The sequence below is a fragment of the Salvelinus namaycush genome, chromosome 12, assembly GCF_016432855.1.
Source record: "Salvelinus namaycush isolate Seneca chromosome 12, SaNama_1.0, whole genome shotgun sequence".
Taxonomy (NCBI): domain Eukaryota; kingdom Metazoa; phylum Chordata; class Actinopteri; order Salmoniformes; family Salmonidae; genus Salvelinus; species Salvelinus namaycush.
In genome coordinates this window covers 39,587,558-39,608,262 of record NC_052318.1, presented here as the reverse complement: position 1 = coordinate 39,608,262, position 20,705 = coordinate 39,587,558, and the positions used below count along the sequence as shown (strand labels likewise).

Here is a 20,705-nt window from a genome sequence, read left to right as displayed (position 1 = left end):
ACTGCCCAACACCATGAAACATTTTCTTGAGAGAATGTGTGAGACAGAGAATGGGCTGGACGTGTGTGTGGAGGAATGTGGGTTCCAGTGCGTTACTGCATTCCTGATCACCCTTCCTGGGTACCAGCCTTCCGTCTGCAGACTAACTTTGATCCTCCCCTCGATACACTACATACACACTCTTTCCAAACACCAATTCAGAGTTAATAATATATCCTAAATTCTCTAGTTTCTTGCCAATTTCCAGAGCCACACTCATTAAACCGAAAAGTGTAAAAACACACAACACGTCCTGCTTGTCATTTTCAGACCAGGCCTCCCCCTCTCTATATCAGGATTATATTTAATAGACGAGCAATGGGAGTTTCACTTCAACTGAGTGGTGGTTTGGTCTGTACATACAGTAGCGATGGCATAGATGCATGATACTGAACAGGTACATTACTCATACACGCTGGTTTACACTCCTTCACATTCAAGTACTTTATTCTTATTAAATGGGGTTTTTTCCTTTTAAAAAATCTTTTCAATATACAACACCATTTTAGACAAGACAATTCTGTTTACAACTAATTTCAGCTCAGTAAGGGGTCATTCAGAACCTAGACAGGCAGCAAGAGGGGGACAGAACAGGACAGAGGGAGAGTAAGTAAAAGACGAACGCAGGGTAGAGAACTAGGGATGAGAGGGGTTTGGAGAGAAGAAAAAAATTCTTAGTACACTAACAAACTAAATTAATTAGGTCAAAAATTAAAAAAAATATAGAAAAACTTAAATAGGTCACTAGCACACTGTTGTCCCATCACTTATCCATGCAGTACAGTCTTCAGGGGGAAAAAAACATCAGCTCTCTTCCACATTTTTTTTATACCAAAGAAAATGAGAAAATAACAAGATTGATATGTCCTTGGTGCCCAAAGGGGCGGGCCTGAGGCATCTGTCACTCAGTCTGGATGCGAAGAGTTGAGCCCCGGCCCTGCCTCCTTCCTTTCCTCCCCAGGGCATCTTTAACAGGCCGTCTCCAGCCCTCTTTCTCCATTCCTCCAGCCATTCAGTTCAGATTCCTTCATGTCCATGTCTGTTACTCGGTCTTGGGTGACCAGAGTAAGGGGAGTTGGGCCTTAGAGTGTGACCTAGTAGACTCCGCTTTGTGTGTATGTTTGTGTGCGTTTTGGTTGGGGGGGGGGGGTGGTAAGGGGCAATGTGTTTGAGCACTGAAGGCCCGATGAGGGCGGGACGACCCCTCCACATGAACACCAGGAGGAGGACAGAGATGATGCAAAGAGGATGATGGAGTGGGAAGTGACCTCTGACCCTGGCACATTGACTTGGCCGTTAGGACTGTCCCCGCACACACACATCACATTCCACCGGGCCTGCCCTGCAGAGAGAGAGAGACACACACTCAGCACACTATGCAAGTAATCCTGTAGGTGTGTTCAATTTAGGTCAGGAGTCCCACCTCCAAGCAAAGAATGAAGTTAGATTTGTATATGAGCTGCAGTGCTTACCACCCCCCCAACAAAATGTGTTTTTGGAAGAGTTAATAGAAGAAAATAGAAGAAAAAGGGTGGGAGGCTTAAAGATTGAGTCAGCAATGCAGAAAGTAAACAGCAATATCAGGTCAATCGAAGCCCACCCATATGCACAGAGTGCAGCGTCTTGCATCGCAATCGCAAACCTACTTCCACTATTCATCCTGTACGGGTGTCACTTCATTTATTTGTCTGTAGGAAAACGTGTGTGTGTGTGGGGGGGGGGGGTTAGGGAACAAATCAATTGATGGCTGCTAAGGCTGATGAATCAAATATTTGTTTTTGTATGAATCTGGCCTGCAAAATATAGAAAGATGTGTGCTTGCTTACTTATCTTAACTACCGAAAAGCCACACAATTTGAATCAGAGCATCTTGTTCATTAAAAATATCACTTTAGTTTGTTGTATTCATTCCTAGTGTGTGTAAGTTCTGGTGAGTGTATGCAGGCACATACTCCTGACAGTGTGTGAGAGTCGTGTGTACCTGCTATCTGGAGATGTATGTATACGTGCGAGAGGGCGACCTGCCCTCAGTCTGTCCATTGGTCGACACGTTCAGGAAGTCCCAGATGAGGATAGTGTCGTCATGGGAACTGCTGATGATCTGGAATTCATCAAACTGTAGCCGGAATACACGCCCAGAGTGCTCCTGAAAGACACAAAATTCATCAGTATCCTCTACAATAACCATCATCTCCACCATCATGCTCTAGATCCAAGCTAAACTCACCACCAGTGTGCGCAGACAGAGGGTGCTGGCAGGGGCGCGAGGGTCCAGAGCAGCTTGTAGGTCCCATACTTTGATTTTACTACAAAGGAACAGCACAGGCACCCTCTTAACATCATAATGTAAACAACAAAATAGTATTCAAGTCTCGTCAGTGGATAAGCTGGAGGACCTCATACTCCGGCCTATAAAAGTTTGACTAACTGCCTAACAAATTCACTCTGATTAACAGGCCGAGACCAGGATTGGGGGAAATCAGGAGTCTGAGATCAGCAGTGAGAGAATAACAAGGATTAACAGAGGCCAAGTGCAGGATTAGAGTGAGGGAATAAAGCCATTAACCATCAGATCTCCATTAGTAGTGCGAGATCAGCTCAGCCACAAAGAGATAAACCCTCCCTTACCCATCGTAGGCTCCGCTAACGATCCTTTTGTTGTCGAAGCGAATGCAGCGGACCAACTCTTCATGGCCTTCCAATACCCGCAAACATGCCCCGCACTCAATATCCCACAACCTGAGGAGAGAGAATCCGTGTTAGTTTAGTAACATTTGACAGAATAGTCATGACAAAGCATGTTCATCTCCAGGTTACAGATTCTATAAATATAGACCAGTAAGAAACACCTAGAAGAATATTCCACCCTCATAAACACACACACACACGACAGACACACTCACCGGATAGTGTTGTCCGAGGAGCCGCTGACCACTAGTCTGTCTCTGTACTGCAGACAGGCAATGCCTCTCTTATGGCCATTCAGCGTACGTACAAACTCGCACGTGCTGGTGCTCCACACCTGCAGGGGCGTCAAGGCAAAAACACACACCACCCAGAGGTCAACACAAAAACAAGAAGAGGCATTTAGCCTCCATAATCCTTCATGTCAACACTAACAGTTATTACTTTTGAAATCGCATCCTTCCTGTTTTCCTTCATTAGAATGCATCTGTACTAATCACTGTCTGGACCGGACAATGAAGCTGCTGAGAACAGTCTGCAGCCAGAGCTATAATCCAGCTGTACACCTCTCTGTCCACACACACGTGTCAGAGAGTGACACTGTGCAGCTGCATGAAAACATGAATGTAAACAAAGGTATAACAGTGATACACATTTTAGGGGTGTCGAGTAACACTCCCTCTCCCAAACACACATATTGAAGTCTGCCGTCCCTCCCTTATTACTTGGGGAATGTTTTCAGAGAGCTGGGGCGTAGTGTGTGGGAGACGGCTCGGTACGGAATGCCTTGGCCCGTCTCCCAGGGCGATGGGTGGGCTAGCCAGGGTCTCTTTGTTTCTGGAATCCTGGCTGCCCACAAATCCACCGTCTGGAATACGGGGAGGTACTGGGGAGCTGGGGATGAGACTGGGGTTGGGGCTGAGACGAGACAGACATGCAGGTCCACAGTTTAGCCTCAGGAAGAGACAGACGTCAGCTCTGGACTCTGGGTTCAGTCAGTGCTTCCCACAGCAGGCCTCACACTCTGGGATAACTCAAGCTCTATGCTGCTCTCTACTGGACACGTTGCACAACTGAACTCAACCAGAATGAGAGGATTTGGTAGGTTTGGGTAGGGGACACTTGATAGGTGTGGCTGGCTTGTATTTTGCATTTCAAGTATCTTCTGTGAATGAACAATGACAAGCAGTGATGGGGAAGATAACTAGCTTTTGATTAAAACCACCATGGTCATACAGAGCAGGGGGAGAGAACTGAAGCCACTCATTTATCATTCTAGCTCACAGGAAGTTAAACACACACACACACACACGCCAAGAAATCAAAGCCTGGCTGAATACCGCTGGTTGTGCATTCAGTAGACTCTGCTAAAGCAATGTAAAGTCATTATTTTTGTATGGTTCAGAGTGCTGGAGGATCATTCAGACAGACATGAACCGAGTTGATGCCAAATGGTTGTCTTTGCAAGATCTGCAACATCCACAGGCAGAATAAGATCTCTACAGCAAATAAGGCAACAATTTTTTTTAAATAATAAAGGCTTTTAAGATCAAGATGCACAGGATCCAGTGTGTTGGACACATGCTAAGAATGTCTCAAGAAAGGATCCCTAAAAAGTTGCTCTCTGGAAAATACAAGGAAGGCAGACCAAAGACAACATGGTGACAGAGTGGTGGCTGAGCTGGATCTCTCATGGGACAGGACCCAAGCTACGGCAAAAAGACTGTAGTTGCGGCCTTAGTCTTCTTTGGCCCTAGTGGGATCTAAGTTAGTAAGTCTTGTGCCACTGCAAAAGTACTAGAACATATGCCTGTTGAGATGTTGCCATGCTTGCGGCTCTAGTGAGTTGACCTTAGGTCATCGGGGCAAACTTGCCTTGATGGTACGGTCACCGGACGCTGACACGATGTACTTGTCGTCAAAGTCCACCACGTTGACCGCTGCTCTGTGGCCGACCAGCACGCGGCGCAGACTGATGTCTGTGGGCGAGGCCATGTCCCACACGGCGATGGAACGGTCCTTCGAGCACGTCACCATCAGACCGTTACAGAACCGCAAGTGGAGAACCGCCTCGTTGTGGTGGATCAGAGTGTTCAGCACCTCCCCAGTGTTCACATCCCACACCCTGAGACACCGAGAGAGATCATCAATATCCTTCAAACACAATATACCACATGCAGATGCCTCTTGAATTAAATAAGCTTTGGAGCTTCCTGGAGCATGGGTAAGAGGGCAGAGAGGAGTTGCTGACCTGACGGTGGAGTCTGAGGACCCGGTGACAATGACCCTCTCATCATACTGCAGACACAACACTGAGCCTGTATGACCCGTCAGGATCTTCAGACACTCCAGAGACTGCTTGTCCCAGATCTACACAGAAACAGAGGGTGAGAAATTCATACAAAATATTATTTATCAAAAAATGTACTAGACGTTGCATTGACACATTGTAAGAAGCTTTCTTGTTATACAATATCCATATTTAGAAATCTTATATTCAAAATATCCAGTAGACATTAGATTACACCCCTACTCCCCCTCGTCAATCAACATCAAACAGGAACACCGACCTTGATGGAGTTGTCTCTGAGACCGCTGATGATCTTGTCGTCGTCATACTGCAGACAGTAAACCCCCTTACTGTTCTCTGAGCGACACTGGATCCGCTGTAGATTGTGCCGACCACACCTCCAGTTGGCCTCAATTGTCTAAAGAGAGCCGGGGGGGGGGGGTTAGTGAATGGGAAACACAGGAAAGATCAGTGAGAAGAGAGGGAGGTTGAAGGGGACAAGGGGAGCAGCAGAAACACTCACCTCTATGTCCTGGATGATTTTGGGGTACAGGGAACGGTAGTAGGAGTTTGGTGGGACTTCTGTGGTTCGATTCTTGAACAGGTACTTTTCCCTAGAAGAGAGAACACATTCACTATTTAAAAAAAAATCCCAAATATATTCATCTCCACAACATCAATTGTCTTTTCCTAAGGTGAAGTTGCTTGGATACATTCTATTATGTTGATTCTTGAGAACAGATATTGATCCATTCTACTGGTGATCTGAATGATACTCATAGTGATTCAGGGTGGCCCAGCCAGTGATCCCAGTCCGTACTCACCACTGGTGCCTCTCTGACAGGCCTTTCCAGAGGGGGTCTGTACGGACCATGCGTTCTATGAGTTTCTTCCACAGCATTCCCTCTGAGATGACCCTCTGCCACTCCTTACACACCAGCTCTGCCGAGCACAGCGAGCGTGCGTCCAGGAAGGACAGGATGTTCTCCGCTATGTGGTCCAGACCCTGAGCTATAACCACAAGGAGTAGAAGTACTCATGTAATTGTGAATGAACTGTGGATGAACTGAGCCTGTGGTGTGTTCATTAGTCAGATACCGCAGCAAACAATTGCAAAATGTTTAGCCTAATGAAAAGGTTTTGCCCACGTAAATTAGTTTATTGGACAAATCCAGGTAGGTCCCTACCGGTTTCAATAGCTTCAGTTTGGTTCCTAGTCAATATACACCCCTCTAAAGTGGTTTCCTTTGGAGCATTTACTGGTTGCGAGGTAGGAGTTATATTGGTTGTGGTATATTCTGTATAAGCGCACTCATTTTAGGGATGTGACAAACGGACATTTTTGTATCAGTTTACCGTTAAAACGATGAGAAAATGCCCAAATTCCACAATGCAGAATAATGGTCTTATTACATATGGACGGGCAATGAAGTTATATCTACCGCAGTCATATTGTTGAAAGCGCCTCGGCTACGACATATTTGGTTGTCTAAGGGTACACTACGGCTTTTTAAATGCCGACATGAAACCTTCTCTAAAGATAGTTTCGAAGTGCCCCTGAACGGGTATTTTTCTGTAAAGGAATGACGCTTCTGAAGCAGGACTCACATCCATCACTAGGCGACCATAACTGTCAATCAAATAACCTCGAGCTGCCTGCGTGTAGCCTGCCTGCACGCAGACCACTGACTCCTAAAAAAGTACTTTAAAGATGGTTAAATACCGTGACTTACCAAGGTGTTTAGGAGAAAGAAAACATCTTCCGCAAAACTGAGACTGATTAGTTGCCGTTCTTCCGAGAACAAAACACTCGCATCTTTCGTAGCGAGGTAGCAAGGCACGGAGAGAGAGGGGAGGCCACATGGCAAGCGGAGTCAGAACAGAGCACTATAAGCCTATCTATCGGCAATCAAAAGCTGTATCTCGCAATGGAATGCTCTATTTTGTAATTTCTTGGCTTGCAGGGCATATGATCAATGAATACACAAGGATATTATACACGCAACAGACTGAAGCCTGAACACACAATCGCATCATTAGCAAAGAGAAAGAGCAGGTGAGCCAGCTGCACTGTGATTTAAAATGTCCGAAAATAATATTAAAATACATCATTTTTCCATTTGGGATTTTTCTTAACATTAAGGATCCCAATTTTGTTTAAACATTTTCGCATTCACCCCCCTAATATAATACATGACGTGGCCATGCTAACAAAGTAATATCAAACTGCAGTGTGAACCATACCTGGCAGTGCAGTGATGAAGTCCCTTTGGAGCATTGGTTTGAGGTAGGAGTTGATGTGGCCGTGTTGGTAGTGGCACATGCGTGAGATCAGGTGTTCCACAAACTCCACCTGGTCAGCCTCAGACCACTGATCAAACAGCTGGATGCACACGTCCTTCTCCTTCTCATAGTTCCCTTCCGATGGCCGCTTCCTTGAGCCCGTCATCGGACCGTTAGTGATCGTCTGAACACAGAAATGGAACGGTTATAAACCACCAGTTTAAATGTATGGACTCGTCAGCGCTTCAGTCGACATGGCTCTCTTGTCAAATGAGGGACGGGCTTTGGCCTTGATAAATCTAGTCAGTGTACAGAACTCTATGGGCCGGTTTCCCGGACAATCTCTATTGAGCATTCTTTTAAGTCCAGTACTAGAATGAATGTACAGTTGAAGTCGGAAGTTTACATACACCTTAGCCAAATACATTTAAACTCAGTTTTCACAATTCCTGATATTTAATCCTAGTAAAAATTGTCTGTCTTAGGTCAGTTAGGATCACCACTTTATTTTAAGAATGTGAAATGTCAGAATAATAGTAGAAAGAATGATTTATTTCAGCTTTTATTTCTTTCATCACATTCCCAGTGGGTCAGAAGTTTACATGCTACCAAATACTAATTGAGTGTATTGCCTTTAAACTGTTTAACTTGGGTCAAATGTTTTGGGTAGCCTTCCACAAGCTTCCCACAATAAGTTGGGTGAATTTTGGCCCATTCCTCCTGACAGAGCTGGTGTAACTGAGTCAGGTTTGTAGGCCTCCTTGCACGCACAACGCTTTTTCTGTTCTACCCACACATTTTCTAATGGGATTGAGGTCAGGGCGTTGTGATGTCCACTCCAATACCTTGACATTGTTGTACTTAAGGCATTTTGCCACAACTTTAGAAGTCTGCTTGGGGTCATTGTCCATTTGGAAGACCCATTTGTGACCAAGCTTTAACTTCCCGACTGATGTCTTGAGATGTTGCTTCAATATATCCACGTAATTTTCTTCCTCATGATGCCATCTATTTTGTGAAGTGCACCAGTCCCTCCTGCAGCAAAGCACCCCCACAACACGATGCTGCCACCCCCGCGCTTCACGTTTGGGATGGTGTTCTTTGGCTTGCAATCCTCCCCCTTTTTCCTCTAAATACAACGATGGTCATTATGGCCAAACAGTTCAATTTTTGTTTCATCAGACCAGAGGACATTTCTCCAAAAAGTACAATCTTTGTCCCCATGTGCAGTTGCAAACCGTAGTCTGGCTATATGTCGGTTTTGGAGTGGTGGCTTCTTCCTTGCTGAGCGGCCTTTCAGGTTATGTCGATATAGGACTCGTTTTACTGTGGATATAGATACTTTTGTACCTGTTTCCTACAGCATCTTCACAAGGTCCTTTGCTGCTGTTCTGGGATTGATTTGCACTTTTTGCACCAAAGTACGTTCATCTCCAGGAGACAGAATGTGTCTCCTTCCTGAGCGGTATGATGGCTGCGTGGTCCCATGGGGTTTATACTTGCGTACTACTGTTTGTACAGATGGACGTGGTACCTTCAGGCATTTGGAAATTGCTCCCAAGGATGAACCAGACTTGTGGAGGTCTTAGCTGATTTCTTTTGATTTTCCCATGATGTCAAGCAAAGAGGCACTGAGTTTGAAGGTAGGCCTTGAAATACATCCACAGGTACTCCTCCAATTGACTCAAATAATGTCAATTAGCCTATCAGACCAGGCCATGACATCATTTTCTGGAATTTTCCAAGCTGTTTAAAGGCACAGTCAACTTAGTGTATGTAAACTTCTGACCCACTGGAATTGTGATACAGCGAATTATAAGTGAAATAATCTGTCCGTAATTTTTTTTTTTTTTTTTTTTAAATGACTAGTGTCATGCACAAAGAAGATGTCCTAACCGACTTGACAAAATTATAGTTTGTTAACAAGAAATTTGTGGAGTGGTTGAAAAATGAGTTTTAAATGACTCCAACCTAAGTGTATGTAAACTTCCAACCTCAACTGTATGTCTGGGAAACTGGCTTTATATATTGAATCTGGTTTTGGTGTGTGTGGATTGCCTCTTCAAATAGCCATGACGACATTGTGCTCGGAGAAAGGTTTTTGATGACACTGTAGTCTGGCATTAGTACACACACCGTTTCACTGACCACTAGAAACCACAACTAGATTGTCAATATTGATGGCACAAGGCACACTTTAAAGATAATTATGAAGACATAAAAAGAGGAGATACGCTAACGGGTTATAAATGTGTTCTTTGGAGGTGGACTAGGCTAATACACTACCATTACGCTTCGGTGACTGTCTGGCCGTGGACCCGTGGTCTGTTGCCTCACCTTGAACACTGTGATCTTCTTTGATGAGAGGTCATCTGTCTGGGAGTCCATGAAAGTGGTGTTCTGAGGGGGAGAGGCCATTTGTAAATCAAGAGACATTATTCATTAACATAACACACAACCAGTCCAAACCTTCTGGTCCAAACTGTACAACATCCAATGTACCATGGGGGACCAATCACAATGGCAGAATAGAAGGCTTGTCATCATTTCTCATCTGAAGAAACAGTCAGGCAAAGTAAGCTAATTGTTTAAGCATGGGGGACTGGGTTCAACGTTGATGTGCATTAGGTATCAGCAGAGGCTTGGATTTGAAGAGGGAGGGAGGAATCCATGGCTTGTCAACAGCTGCCCCTTATTCAGACCTGCAAAGCCATGTCAATCTGACATGTATTCAGAAGATTGACATGAAATCTGATAAAGAAATCAGACCTTATAGGGCTGCGAGAGGCAACACCAGATGGTATGATAATTCCATTTAAAACAGTCCTGGCTGTGTCTAAATGTTATCAGCCTTGGTGTTCTCCTATGAGCATGTGGGTATGTTTGTTTGGGGCAACAGATTATCTACAACTGAACCTAAACACATGCAGTCATTTTTATTTAGCTGACATTACTCCTGCCTGTATCGACATTAAGTGATTGTGTCATATGCCATAAGCCTAGACTGGCACGCTTTGTCCAATACAGAAGCACAGGACTAGGCTGCTAACGTTACTTTGCAAGACAGCCAGTGACATATTGTGTGATAGCAAATCTTTGCCCATATGTCACTGGCTAAGGTGACAAAACAGAGAACACCGTCTGGAACAAAATGCACCTATGTAGGAGCTACGTTAAGATAAAAGGTTGACATTAATCTACGGATGGCTAAATCAAAAATAGCGTCACGATAATAGTTACCCATCATTATTGTATCTAACATTACCGACGATTACGTTCATTTCTGAATAGCTAACCTAACTACCTGGCCTTTTTGCATGACGAGATAGTCATACTGACTTGTTAGCTAGCGTTACCTACTCAGAAAATGTAGACAAAACTCCAGCTGTTTGCTTCGAACATATCAAACATAATTACTTGTTTATTACGCAAGCTAACGTCAGCTAACCATTTCCTTCTACGCATCTTGAAAAGCCACTGATTCACAATGACAGAAACGAAACTCTAGTGTTCGGTAATGGACAGGGTGGGGAGTGCCTCTTTTAGCTAACGTTAGTTATAAATATAACGTTATATGTGCGTGGTTGACAATCAGGGTAGTTATGTACCTAGTCGGCTAACAAGAAATCGTTAGCCAATGGTTGGCGCTCAAGAAACAATACACATTTATCGGAAACCTAACTTTATGTTTAACCTGGAAAGCTTGTGGCTAACTTGGAGTCGGACAAATGGCGCAGCGGCGACGCAGTGAGATCCAATCGCCTAGCTAGTTTCCTTTGCTAGTTAACTGGTTAGCATGTAAGTATTTAACGACGGGGCCACTTCCCGGCCCTTTCTCGTACTAGCAGACTCACTCCTCGTCCTGTCGACCTCTACCATTCGGATGACAATCATTCACTTCCCAATCATTTCCAAAATCATTATGGTGTTACCTAGAATAATTACAAACATGAGCCACGGGTTAATGTTAGATCAGACATTGGGCCCTCCCTCTACTCGCTAGGTAGCTAACGGTACTACTAGCTAATGTTAGCTTGGCATATTCTATTTTGTATGTCATCTCGGCTCTCCCGTTTGTTCAAAATCGTTTCGATCGGTTCTACTCGAGTGTTAATACCATATTACGCACTCCGACACACACTGACATCGATATTATGGGGCAGAAAGTAATCATCCAATCCAAAACTCACCATCAGCTCCAACGTTTTGTCCTCCATCTCCGGCTCCATATTGTTGCTCCCCGAAACTCGTTCGCTCCGAAAATGGAAACCCAGCCCTGAGTCAGCGACGGGCCGCAGATGATATGACGTCACAGAACACAACTGGAGTGGGGGTTCGGGGGTGGGTTCACTGAAGCATAGACTTACTTGGTTGGTCGAGAAATTATAAAGAAGGTATTGTCATTCTGTGGTTGGCTCTTTTCTGCTGCTAAGGGAAAGAGGCTGTGCTTGTTCGAGGGTCGACTTCCGCCAGATGCTGCTCAGATGATCTGATCTACAAATCACCTCCACTTGCAAAAGACTGATTACAACAGTTCATGATGTAAAGATTAGCGAATCTACACGGTGTCTAGAATTGGGAAGATGATCATTAAAATTATATTGAAAGTTATATATTATAAATGGTCTTCCCTTTATGCATCCCACTTGCTAATTAATGTTATATTGGCAAGGCTGGATATAAATATGACACGTAACTTTCCCTTTTAACAGCGAAGAGAATAGTGCACTTTTCACTGGATGTACCAAGACCTTCAATACACTAAAATTCCCGTTGAAAAAAATGCAAAGGGTAATATTTACTTTGTGTATACTAAATAAGCCCTGAATCAAACAGCACACGCCTGCAGTCACACGGAAAGCATATGCAGGAGTATATATATATATCCCATAATCTTAATTTTATGAACCTATCTAATAGGAAATCCACTGGGCCAACCAAGTCTTGACACCTGATTTGCAAACAATGAGGTCATTTAATACATCTCATACAAAATGGTGACAGATGAATAGATCAAATCCAGAAAATGTCATAACATGGGCTTTTGATGTTGAAAAGTCATCACACATCACATTCATAACATGATAAAATAGCTCACTGTGCCCCAAAAGGGGCTACATAGAACCATCCCATTCTTACGTGCCAGATCCAGACAATAGTCCCCCCCCCCCCCCCCCCCCCCATAGCTCACATTCAGGCTGACAAAATATATATTTTTAGACACTACAAGCCACAAAGGCCCCCAAACCAACATCCAGTGCCTCTGACCAAAATGTTCCGTGACTAAATCCTTTCGTGCAGGGAGAAACAGAGCTAGGCAGGGCTGTGTCAAACCTACAGGTAACTGCCAAAATAAAGGGCAGTTAACAATAAACACTAACCTAAAGCATCTTAATAGGTCGTCGGGCCACAACGAGCCAGAACAGCTTCAATGCGCATTGGCATAGATTCTACATGGGTCTGGAAATCTATTGGAGGGATGTGACATTATTACACGAGAAATGCAATCATTGTGTTTTGTTGGACATGGTGGTGGAAAACGCCATCTCGGGCACCGCTCCAGAATCTCCCATAAGTGTTCAATTGGGTTGAGATCTGGTGACTCAGACGGCTATGGCATATTGTTTACATTGTTTTCATGCTCATCAAACCATTTAGTGACCACTCATACCTTGTGGATGGGAGCATTGTCATCCTATGGGGGCATAGCCATGGTAGCCAAAATAATCGGCAACTGGGCCTGCCCAGCATTTTCATACATGACCATAAGCATAAGAATTCTTAGGAGCCACACCTGTGTGGAACCACCTGCTTTCAATATACTTTGTATCCCTCATTTACTTGTGTTCGCTATATTTTGGCAGTTACCTATATATAATGGTAGGGGAAAGACTAGAGACAGTCAGAGCCATTAGTCATTCACATTGTATTCAAAAATAATAACTATACAGATTTCTATTGATGTAGATCAGGATGGGCAACTCTAGTCCTCAGGGGCCTGATTGTTGTCACACATTTCCCCCAACCCCAGCTGAAACACCTGATTGGAACCAACACGACCCCGAACAACTTCTACCCCCAAGCCACGACTGCTAAATAGTTAGTTACATAGTCCGGGAAGCTATTGCTTAACTATCTGCATTGTCCCTTTTTGCACTAAGTCGGACTCATCACATACCCTGCTGTTACTGTTTATCGATCCTGTTGTCTAGTCACTTTATTCCTACCTATATGTACATATCTACCTCAATTATCTCGTACCCCTGCACAGACTCAGTACTACTGTAGTACCCTGTGTGTATATAGCCAAGTTATCATTAATCATTGTGTATTTATTCCATGTTATTTTTCTATTATTTGTCTTTAAAAAAATCTGCATTGTTGGGAAAACCAGTGTTAGTCTACACCTGTTGTTAACAAAGCATGTGATGCCAATAATCAAGCTCCACAGTTTAGAATGCAATTAGTTTAAAATCAGCTGTTTGCTATGGATGGGGAAAAGTGTGACACCAATCCACCCCCCCCCCCATCCCTGATGGGCAACCTTCATGCCGATAGACTGCTCATACCAGGGGTGCATTCAGTACACTTCAATGTTTGCAACATTGCGCGACGGTTTGTATTGAACGACACGTCTCCCCCAAAACACTACACACCGTTCTTCAATAGCTTTGGTGGTGGCCTGCTCAACATGGGTGTGACCATCTAAAAATCACAGAACTCATACTGCACACCATATGGTAACTGCCCCCTGGGCCATCATAATCACACTCTTCAACTGGTCGTTCAGTATTGAACACGACCCAGTAACATGCCTGGAAGACAAGACATACAAAACTGCCTGGCAACAAGCACACTGGCTCTCATTGTCTGAATTGCACAGTGACAAACTGACCTATCAATCACAGTAAACATTGGACACAGATGTCTCTGTGGAACAGGGGGGGGGTGAAAGTATGAATGGTCACAGCACTGAGGGCATGGTTCATTATGCTTAATAGAGTGGTGTGTGTACAAGGCAATATAAAAGCAGACGTATAAACCTAAATCTCAGCTCTGGGAACTCTGTATGAGTCATAAAGGTCAAGGGTCCTCTAAATGAAAAAACATACAAGAAAACAGTACGGGCTCAGAGTACAGCACCTGTGACAGTGAATAAATTACCAGGGGGGAGCTGGGACAAAATAAAGCAGGTGCTGAAATAAAGATAGGATGAGACGGGAGGCAGGGACAGGGTATGGGATAGTAAAGCAGCTCCAATTTAATCATTATTTCCTTGCCCTCTACATAAATTTGATTTAAAAAAGGAAAACAAAATAATCAGAATCAAAATCTCAAAACACAACAGCAGCAGGTACCAGTAAAAATGTTAAAAAATAAAGGGAAATTGAGTTGGAAGGTGGGGAGTGATGACAAAAATAGATTTGTATAACCTATCAGTGTGGCCTAGAGAAGGCCAAGCAGGCAGGAGGAGTGTGGCCTTGCTGTCAGTCACTTTGAATCAGTCATTAATGTAGAGTGGAGGAACAAACCAAGACGAGTTCCATCCAACCAGGTGATGAGTCACTGCTTCAAGTCAGGGAAACGTTGATATACGGCATCACATCCATGTCTTTTATTTGAAGGTCTGGGTCTCCCTCCTGACTACTTGCTTTCCTTCCACCAGTATCTCGGTCAAATCAGGGAAAGCCTTTCAATTGATTAATTTCTTGTCAGTCTCAACTACCTAGTAGTCATCCAAATCAAATAACTCATCGTCTTCTCCTTGGTACTCTATGGCCTGGAAATCCACCCTGTACCGCAAGATCCCTGTGGAGGTGAAGTAAAGGAAGAATCATAGTCTTAGGTAACTCTGCAGAGGTGCATTACAGTGACAATATTTGTTTATGTATTCACATGACCCCAGAATAATAGTAAAAGCCTTTAGTTATGAATGTATAATCAAACTCTTACCACCAATTCCACCAAAGCCCTTGACAAACTGGGATCCTTCTTGGCTCTTGTCAGTGACAATCTCCAGACAGGCTCCAAACTTCTTATAGCTGTTGGCGAACCATTCAAGTAACGGCATGCTCTCGATCAGCTCATGCTCCTGCCCAGTCTGTAGAAATACACCCACACCCAAAAAAAGTAGATCAGGGAAAACTGAGAGATCCTTGTATGAGAATTGTCCTTATAAAAGTGGTGGATGCAAACACAGGAAGTAGACATAGGTGAAATTAAGAGACAAAATAACATCACATTTTAAAAAGAGCCTGTAGAACCATAACATAACTTCCTTCATACACTTGTGTAGGTTATGGAAAGAACTTCTCACTGACCTCTTTGTCTGTGAAGTGAGATTTGTCTTTCTCCTGCTCTGGTGTCAAATACAACGTTTTCTCATCTGGATCAGTGGAAGAGGTTGAACAGAACAGACATAGGGCAAGGAATAGAGAGATGTGTTAAGACCAGAATCCCTCAACAATCCCGCATTTTGTATAGGGCGCACATTATTTACATACCTGTACCCTTCTCCACCATAGCAAGTCCCTCTGCTCCATGGCATCGTAGGATGTATCTCATGGTATCCAGGTTCTCGTAGACAATCAGAATCTCAACAGCACCCATTTCCAGGGCTTTCAGTGTGTCTTCCACCCCAAAGCAGTACTTCCCTGTATCCTGGCTGATCTCATCAAAGTATCGTCCTGGGAGAAGAGGTCCTCTATATTATCAATATGACAACAGGATGGATCATGTCCATGCCAGAGAGACACTCATGATAGATATCGGAGTAGACATTCACACAAATGAACAAATCAGCTGTATCCAAGTACCTATAAGTTTCTTCTCCTGAATGAATTTGACATTGGAAAGCACTTCTGCGGACAGCTCAATGGCCTGGTTGAACCCATTCTCCCCACCATATGATATGTCAACCAGCTTCAGGATCTTTGCTTGTAGCCTCTGCATGGACATGAGTCAGCAATTCATCAGTCAACAAACAGATCACATATCAGACGTATAATGCTACAATGTCAATGCTGACAATGGCACCAGAAAACCCTGGAATGCTGTGTCTGGAGATACTGACCGGGTCAAACATATCTGACTGGCTGAGCTCCGTCTTGAAGTCAGCTGAACCAGCCAAGACCATGCCTGCTACGTTGACCTTGTCGTTGGAAACAAAAAGCGTGACTGCCGTCTCCGCCACCTTTCGGACGTAGTTGTGTCTCTTCTCCATCCTCAAACGAGCAAAACGCAAGGCAGACTGCCCTCCTCTGCCTGAAAGAGGACTGTTTGTTATACATGGTTGTGTGTGGACAGGCTGGCTGTAATTCTGTTCATTAGTGTATGTTGCATATGAATGTAGGGTTTTTAACCGTGCTTCTTGGGTAGGTCCACGGTGAACTTGTGCAGCACCTCCCTGGTGTTGCCCTGCAGGGTTCCGAAGAGGGCGCCACTTCCATCAATCACAATGAAACCAAACTTGCTGTCATCTGACAGCAAGGCTGTAAGAGCCTAAGAGAGACAGAAAATACATTAGGTAAGATGTAATTTCTCATCTAAATAGAAAGGTGGTCAATATTGACTCTGAGCTGTGCATAACTTCAGGCTACACACACAACACCAACTTGTTTCACCAAAACAGGCAACAGATTTTTTTATATCAGAAGATGTCATTTTGTGCAATCCAAAACTCCTTATTTCCTAGTTAGTCACAATAAGCCAATAAGAAAAATAGTAAGGTGGGAATATAATGAACCCAGAGTGTTGAACAACCTTACCTCTGTGTGGAACTTGTTGTCACAGAGATACAGAGAAGTGTTGATGGGTTTAAAAGGCTCAAAGTCAATATTGACTTTTTTCTCTTTGCCCTCGTCAGTCACAATGGTGCCACAGTATACAACCAAGCCGTTGGGAGGCACTGCAGGGTAAAACAAAATAAGTTAGCTCTCAGCGACCAATTGATTGAAATAAGAAATGCCCGTAACCAAGCCAGGACCACCCCAAATTACTTCATACAGAAAGAGAGGGTTTCACTACTGACTTCACACATACACACCTTTATTGTAGAGTTTGAGTCTCTGCTGTACAGAGGTGATGGCTCCGAGCACAGAGAGCCTGTTGACTCTGCTTTTAATATTGGATGCAGTGCCAAACTCATCAGCCAACATCTTGGCCACTCTGGAGATCTGATCCTTTGGAGGGATGATCAAGGAGATCATACTCGTACCATTCCTGAGAGGAGATCAATTGCATTAAACCCACGTTAAAACACATCCTTTGCGTAGAAAATAAGTTGCACAGTAACTCAAGCGAAATTATGTTGGCAAGCTATTTATTGAAACAACTTTGTAAAAACAAGAACCACAAATTATAGATAGCTAAACCTGTCCTACAGATGTGTCCTGTTTACCTAAGCAAGCCAGGCCTTTTCATACACGTATAGTATTAAACCGGTTGTCAGATGAGGACATTACTGCAGTAGTGGTCTTCATATTGCCACATTTTTGTTTTGACCATCATGTTGACAGGTGTGGGCCACAAGTTTGCTGCTGCCCCTAGTCAAGGGGGTGAAGGTCACAGTAGTTTGTTCACAGAGTGTACTCATAAAACAACTTGACCCACTGCACTATATAGACAACCACTTGGGAGAGTGCTCATTGCACAGGACAGGTGTGGAACGTAGATAAGCTAAGGTCAATGAAAAGCATAGGAATTGCTTCACCTTTTGATCTAAAATCAAATACATCAGCTATTCCGGCTGACAGGTCTATTGCCAGCCAGTCAAGGCGTGATGTGGCACTGACAGTTTTAACTTAGTGAAAACTGCCATGAAATTACAATTTAAAAGCAGAACACTTGTCCAGTGTCAAACAATTTGAATGTAAAGATTACCTAGATATGGTTGGGCATCAGCTGTGTTGGCTATACTAAAACAATGTGTAGGTTTAGATAGTCAGATAACTGATAATACTAGTAGGCTAACTTGCTGTGAATTTCAGATACTAGTATTGTCAGCTAACGTTAGCTAGCTGTGAATGTAAAGAAGCCCTTGAAGTTACAAAACTAATAGCTGCCTAGCTAACGTTAGCTGTGGTAACATTAGCTAGCTACATGACTACTCAAACTTTCGAAACATAGATCAATGCCACCGACATGTGACTTAGCTGGTCAGCTAGCTATGCGTTCAAATACATATTCAAACTAACACCACTTGCTAGTTAGTAAGCTAGCTAAAACGTATAATAAAATAATTGTTAGCTAGCTCATATATGGGCCTGGTACCATTAACTTCCAGTTAGTGGCTCAATATGATGAAGAAAGTCACTGACAAAACCATGCATTTGCCATGTCACACGTACCCCCGAGCAGCTTCCAGACTTTTGATCAACTTCTTTATCTTCCATATCTCCACGTTCCTGTCTGCTGCGTTGGGGTCGTCCGCCATTTTTTCCGCGGTGTCTATTTAGGACCTAGTGTGAGGGTATGTAGTAACGTTAGCAGCAGCATCAAACTATGGACGGCGATATGAAGTTAACAACACAGACGGTTTGTTGTACACCTCAATAAAAATATAGCAACATTAAATGGATATATTATACTATTTCCCCAACACACCAGCAAGGACGATAATATTTGCCCAGCTGATCTTGTCAGCAACCGGGTCCTAGTAGCTACCGGTCTCGGCTGGGAAATGCCCTGGCTTTTAAATCCTGCCCAGGCCCTAGAGTCCACCCCACTAACTCAAGTATTGCGGAATGTCAACCTTATTAGAAACATAATTATGCATATGGATCAAACGCCAATTACTAACAATTATCGCTCAAAAACATGCAATGTTACTTGCCCCAAGTGCGGTTCTGTCAGCACGTTATCTCTCAAATTACACCTATTTAATTTGTCGTCAGCCCTGACGTTGTTGAGCTCGAGCTCTACTCAAGCCGGTTTGTTGCTACGCATGGTGCGATGGGGCCTCGTTATGTTGGTGTCGTCACTAGTTACCACAGCCACAAATTCATAATTATGGTAAACCCTAGGTCAAAAATATATTGTCATCTTCAATTTAGGCTTAACCACCGCCCATTTCGACAATGTATTATTTTACAATCTGATTTTAAACCTAACCTTAACTCTGACCACAGTGCTAACCTTATGCCACATTTTGAATTAAGACCAAAAAAGCGATGTTTTGTTTTCACGATTTTTTACGACATAGCTGTGATTTTGGTAACTAGTGACAAGATTGATTTGGAGGCGGTTGAAAGAATTCCGGTTGAGGATCACTTTCTGGAAACGACATAGTTACGGTTCACTCGGACATGTTTCATTGGGCTAAAGAGTGGGTGGGTGGACCTGAGAAAATGCACCTGAAAACGTACCTGTAATCAGAGAGAAAGTCAATTCAGTGTAATACAATATTTTTGCTGTAGGCCAGGGTTTCCCAATCTCGGTGCACATTTTGGTTTTTGTCCTAGTACTACACAGCTGATTCAAATAACAAGATTTGAATAAATTTTGAAATGTTGTGGCAAAACCAAGGACCGAGTTTGGGAAATGCTTCTGTAGGCTAATAAACCAGGTTCCCATCCAAGCTTTGTATGCGAGTAAAGTACATGTCCGATAAAAAATGTCACGACAGGCCTGATGGAAACAGTTTTCGGTAATCTTTCAAAATATCGACACAACAAAATACAATAGACAATGTGGGATATATATTTTTATGTTGGTAAAATGTATAATTCGATACATGTCGGTGTAAACGCAAATGTTGATATAAAACCATCAAATTGAAGTAAGTTTGGAGTCAGGCGATGATAGTTTATGTTGTGTGGTCCTCCCACTACGAGTTGGGAAAGCATAGTTTATTAAGCTACAGATAAAATTAATTATGAACTTCACAGGGTGGTGAAAGCACAAGGTGATGAGCTTGATGCCCCTTTACAATAAATATAGAGGGTCTTATTATGGTGAAATGATCATCGATGACTTCCGGTAGAACACTTTTAATAATCTCGCTCTTTTGTCCATAATAATCTTATCATGTAGGATAGTTTTGGGACACAAACATCGGGAGTCTGTGTAATTTCTAAGAACTATATTTACCAGATATAAAGTGGTAAAATAATAAATAAATGTCTGAATCCAACTTTAGTCCCAACCGCACCATATTCCTACTGTGAAGACAGTGGTTGACTTCCTGGTAGGAAGTCTTGCCTGAAGTGCGTGGTCTAATGACAGCTCGCTGTAACACGCACCGGTCGCGAGCGTTGCAAAAATAAATGTACATATTGGTAAATTGGTCATAAAATTTGATCTGATCTTCATCTAAGTCACAACAATAGACAAGCAGTCTGCTTAAACGAATAAAACACAAATAAGTATACGTGCTCATGTATTTATTTAACACACCGTGTAAACATTC

At 43.3% G+C, this 20,705-nt stretch overlaps 2 protein-coding genes across 4 annotated transcripts; both read right to left on the bottom strand.

The window, feature by feature from the left end:
• Nucleotides 1-468: 468 nt before the first annotated feature.
• LOC120057210 (F-box/WD repeat-containing protein 11-like) lies at nt 469-11,607 on the bottom strand. Of its 2 annotated transcripts, none has more exons than XM_039005719.1 (13): nt 11,488-11,607; nt 9,584-9,697; nt 7,259-7,481; nt 5,839-6,025; nt 5,538-5,628; nt 5,295-5,432; nt 4,976-5,094; nt 4,600-4,849; nt 2,943-3,061; nt 2,668-2,778; nt 2,267-2,345; nt 2,021-2,185; nt 469-1,381 (listed from the first exon to the last, which is right to left on the bottom strand). In XM_039005719.1, the coding sequence occupies exons 1-12, from the start codon at nt 11,524-11,526 to the stop codon at nt 2,024-2,026; spliced, it is 1,632 nt and encodes a 543-aa protein (XP_038861647.1). In that variant the 5' UTR covers nt 11,527-11,607; the 3' UTR covers nt 469-1,381; nt 2,021-2,023. The 2 variants fall into 2 exon arrangements, with proteins under 2 accessions (XP_038861647.1, XP_038861648.1); XM_039005720.1 differs by having other exon boundaries at nt 9,635-9,697.
• Nucleotides 11,608-14,528: 2,921 nt separating this feature from the next.
• Nucleotides 14,529-19,252, bottom strand: LOC120057209 (eukaryotic peptide chain release factor subunit 1). Of its 2 annotated transcripts, XM_039005717.1 has the most exons (11): nt 19,131-19,252; nt 18,646-18,756; nt 17,343-17,518; nt 17,065-17,204; nt 16,660-16,798; nt 16,371-16,561; nt 16,114-16,243; nt 15,802-15,984; nt 15,619-15,683; nt 15,251-15,398; nt 14,529-15,106 (listed from the first exon to the last, which is right to left on the bottom strand). In XM_039005717.1, the coding sequence occupies exons 2-11, from the start codon at nt 18,729-18,731 to the stop codon at nt 15,024-15,026; spliced, it is 1,341 nt and encodes a 446-aa protein (XP_038861645.1). In that variant the 5' UTR covers nt 18,732-18,756; nt 19,131-19,252; the 3' UTR covers nt 14,529-15,023. The 2 variants fall into 2 exon arrangements, with proteins under 2 accessions (XP_038861645.1, XP_038861646.1); XM_039005718.1 differs by lacking the exon at nt 19,131-19,252 and having other exon boundaries at nt 18,646-19,068.
• Between the last annotated feature and the right edge of the window lie 1,453 nt (nt 19,253-20,705).

Excerpts from the sequence above, each read along its gene's own strand:
- LOC120057210 (XM_039005719.1), bottom strand. The coding sequence starts at position 11,526 with ATGGAGCCGGAGATGGAGGACAAAACGTTGGAGCTGATG. Across the intron at positions 2,346-2,667 it reads GTTAGCGGAGCCTACGATGG|TAAAATCAAAGTATGGGACC; the intron begins GTAAGGGAGGGT and ends GTTCCTTTGTAG. Across the intron at positions 2,186-2,266 it reads TCTGTCTGCGCACACTGGTG|GAGCACTCTGGGCGTGTATT; the intron begins GTGAGTTTAGCT and ends TGTGTCTTTCAG.
- LOC120057209 (XM_039005717.1), bottom strand. The coding sequence starts at position 18,731 with ATGGCGGACGACCCCAACGCAGCAGACAGGAACGTGGAGATATGGAAG. Across the intron at positions 17,205-17,342 it reads ACTCAAACTCTACAATAAAG|TGCCTCCCAACGGCTTGGTT; the intron begins GTGTGTATGTGT and ends TTTACCCTGCAG. Across the intron at positions 16,244-16,370 it reads AGTCAGATATGTTTGACCCG|AGGCTACAAGCAAAGATCCT; the intron begins GTCAGTATCTCC and ends ATGTCCATGCAG.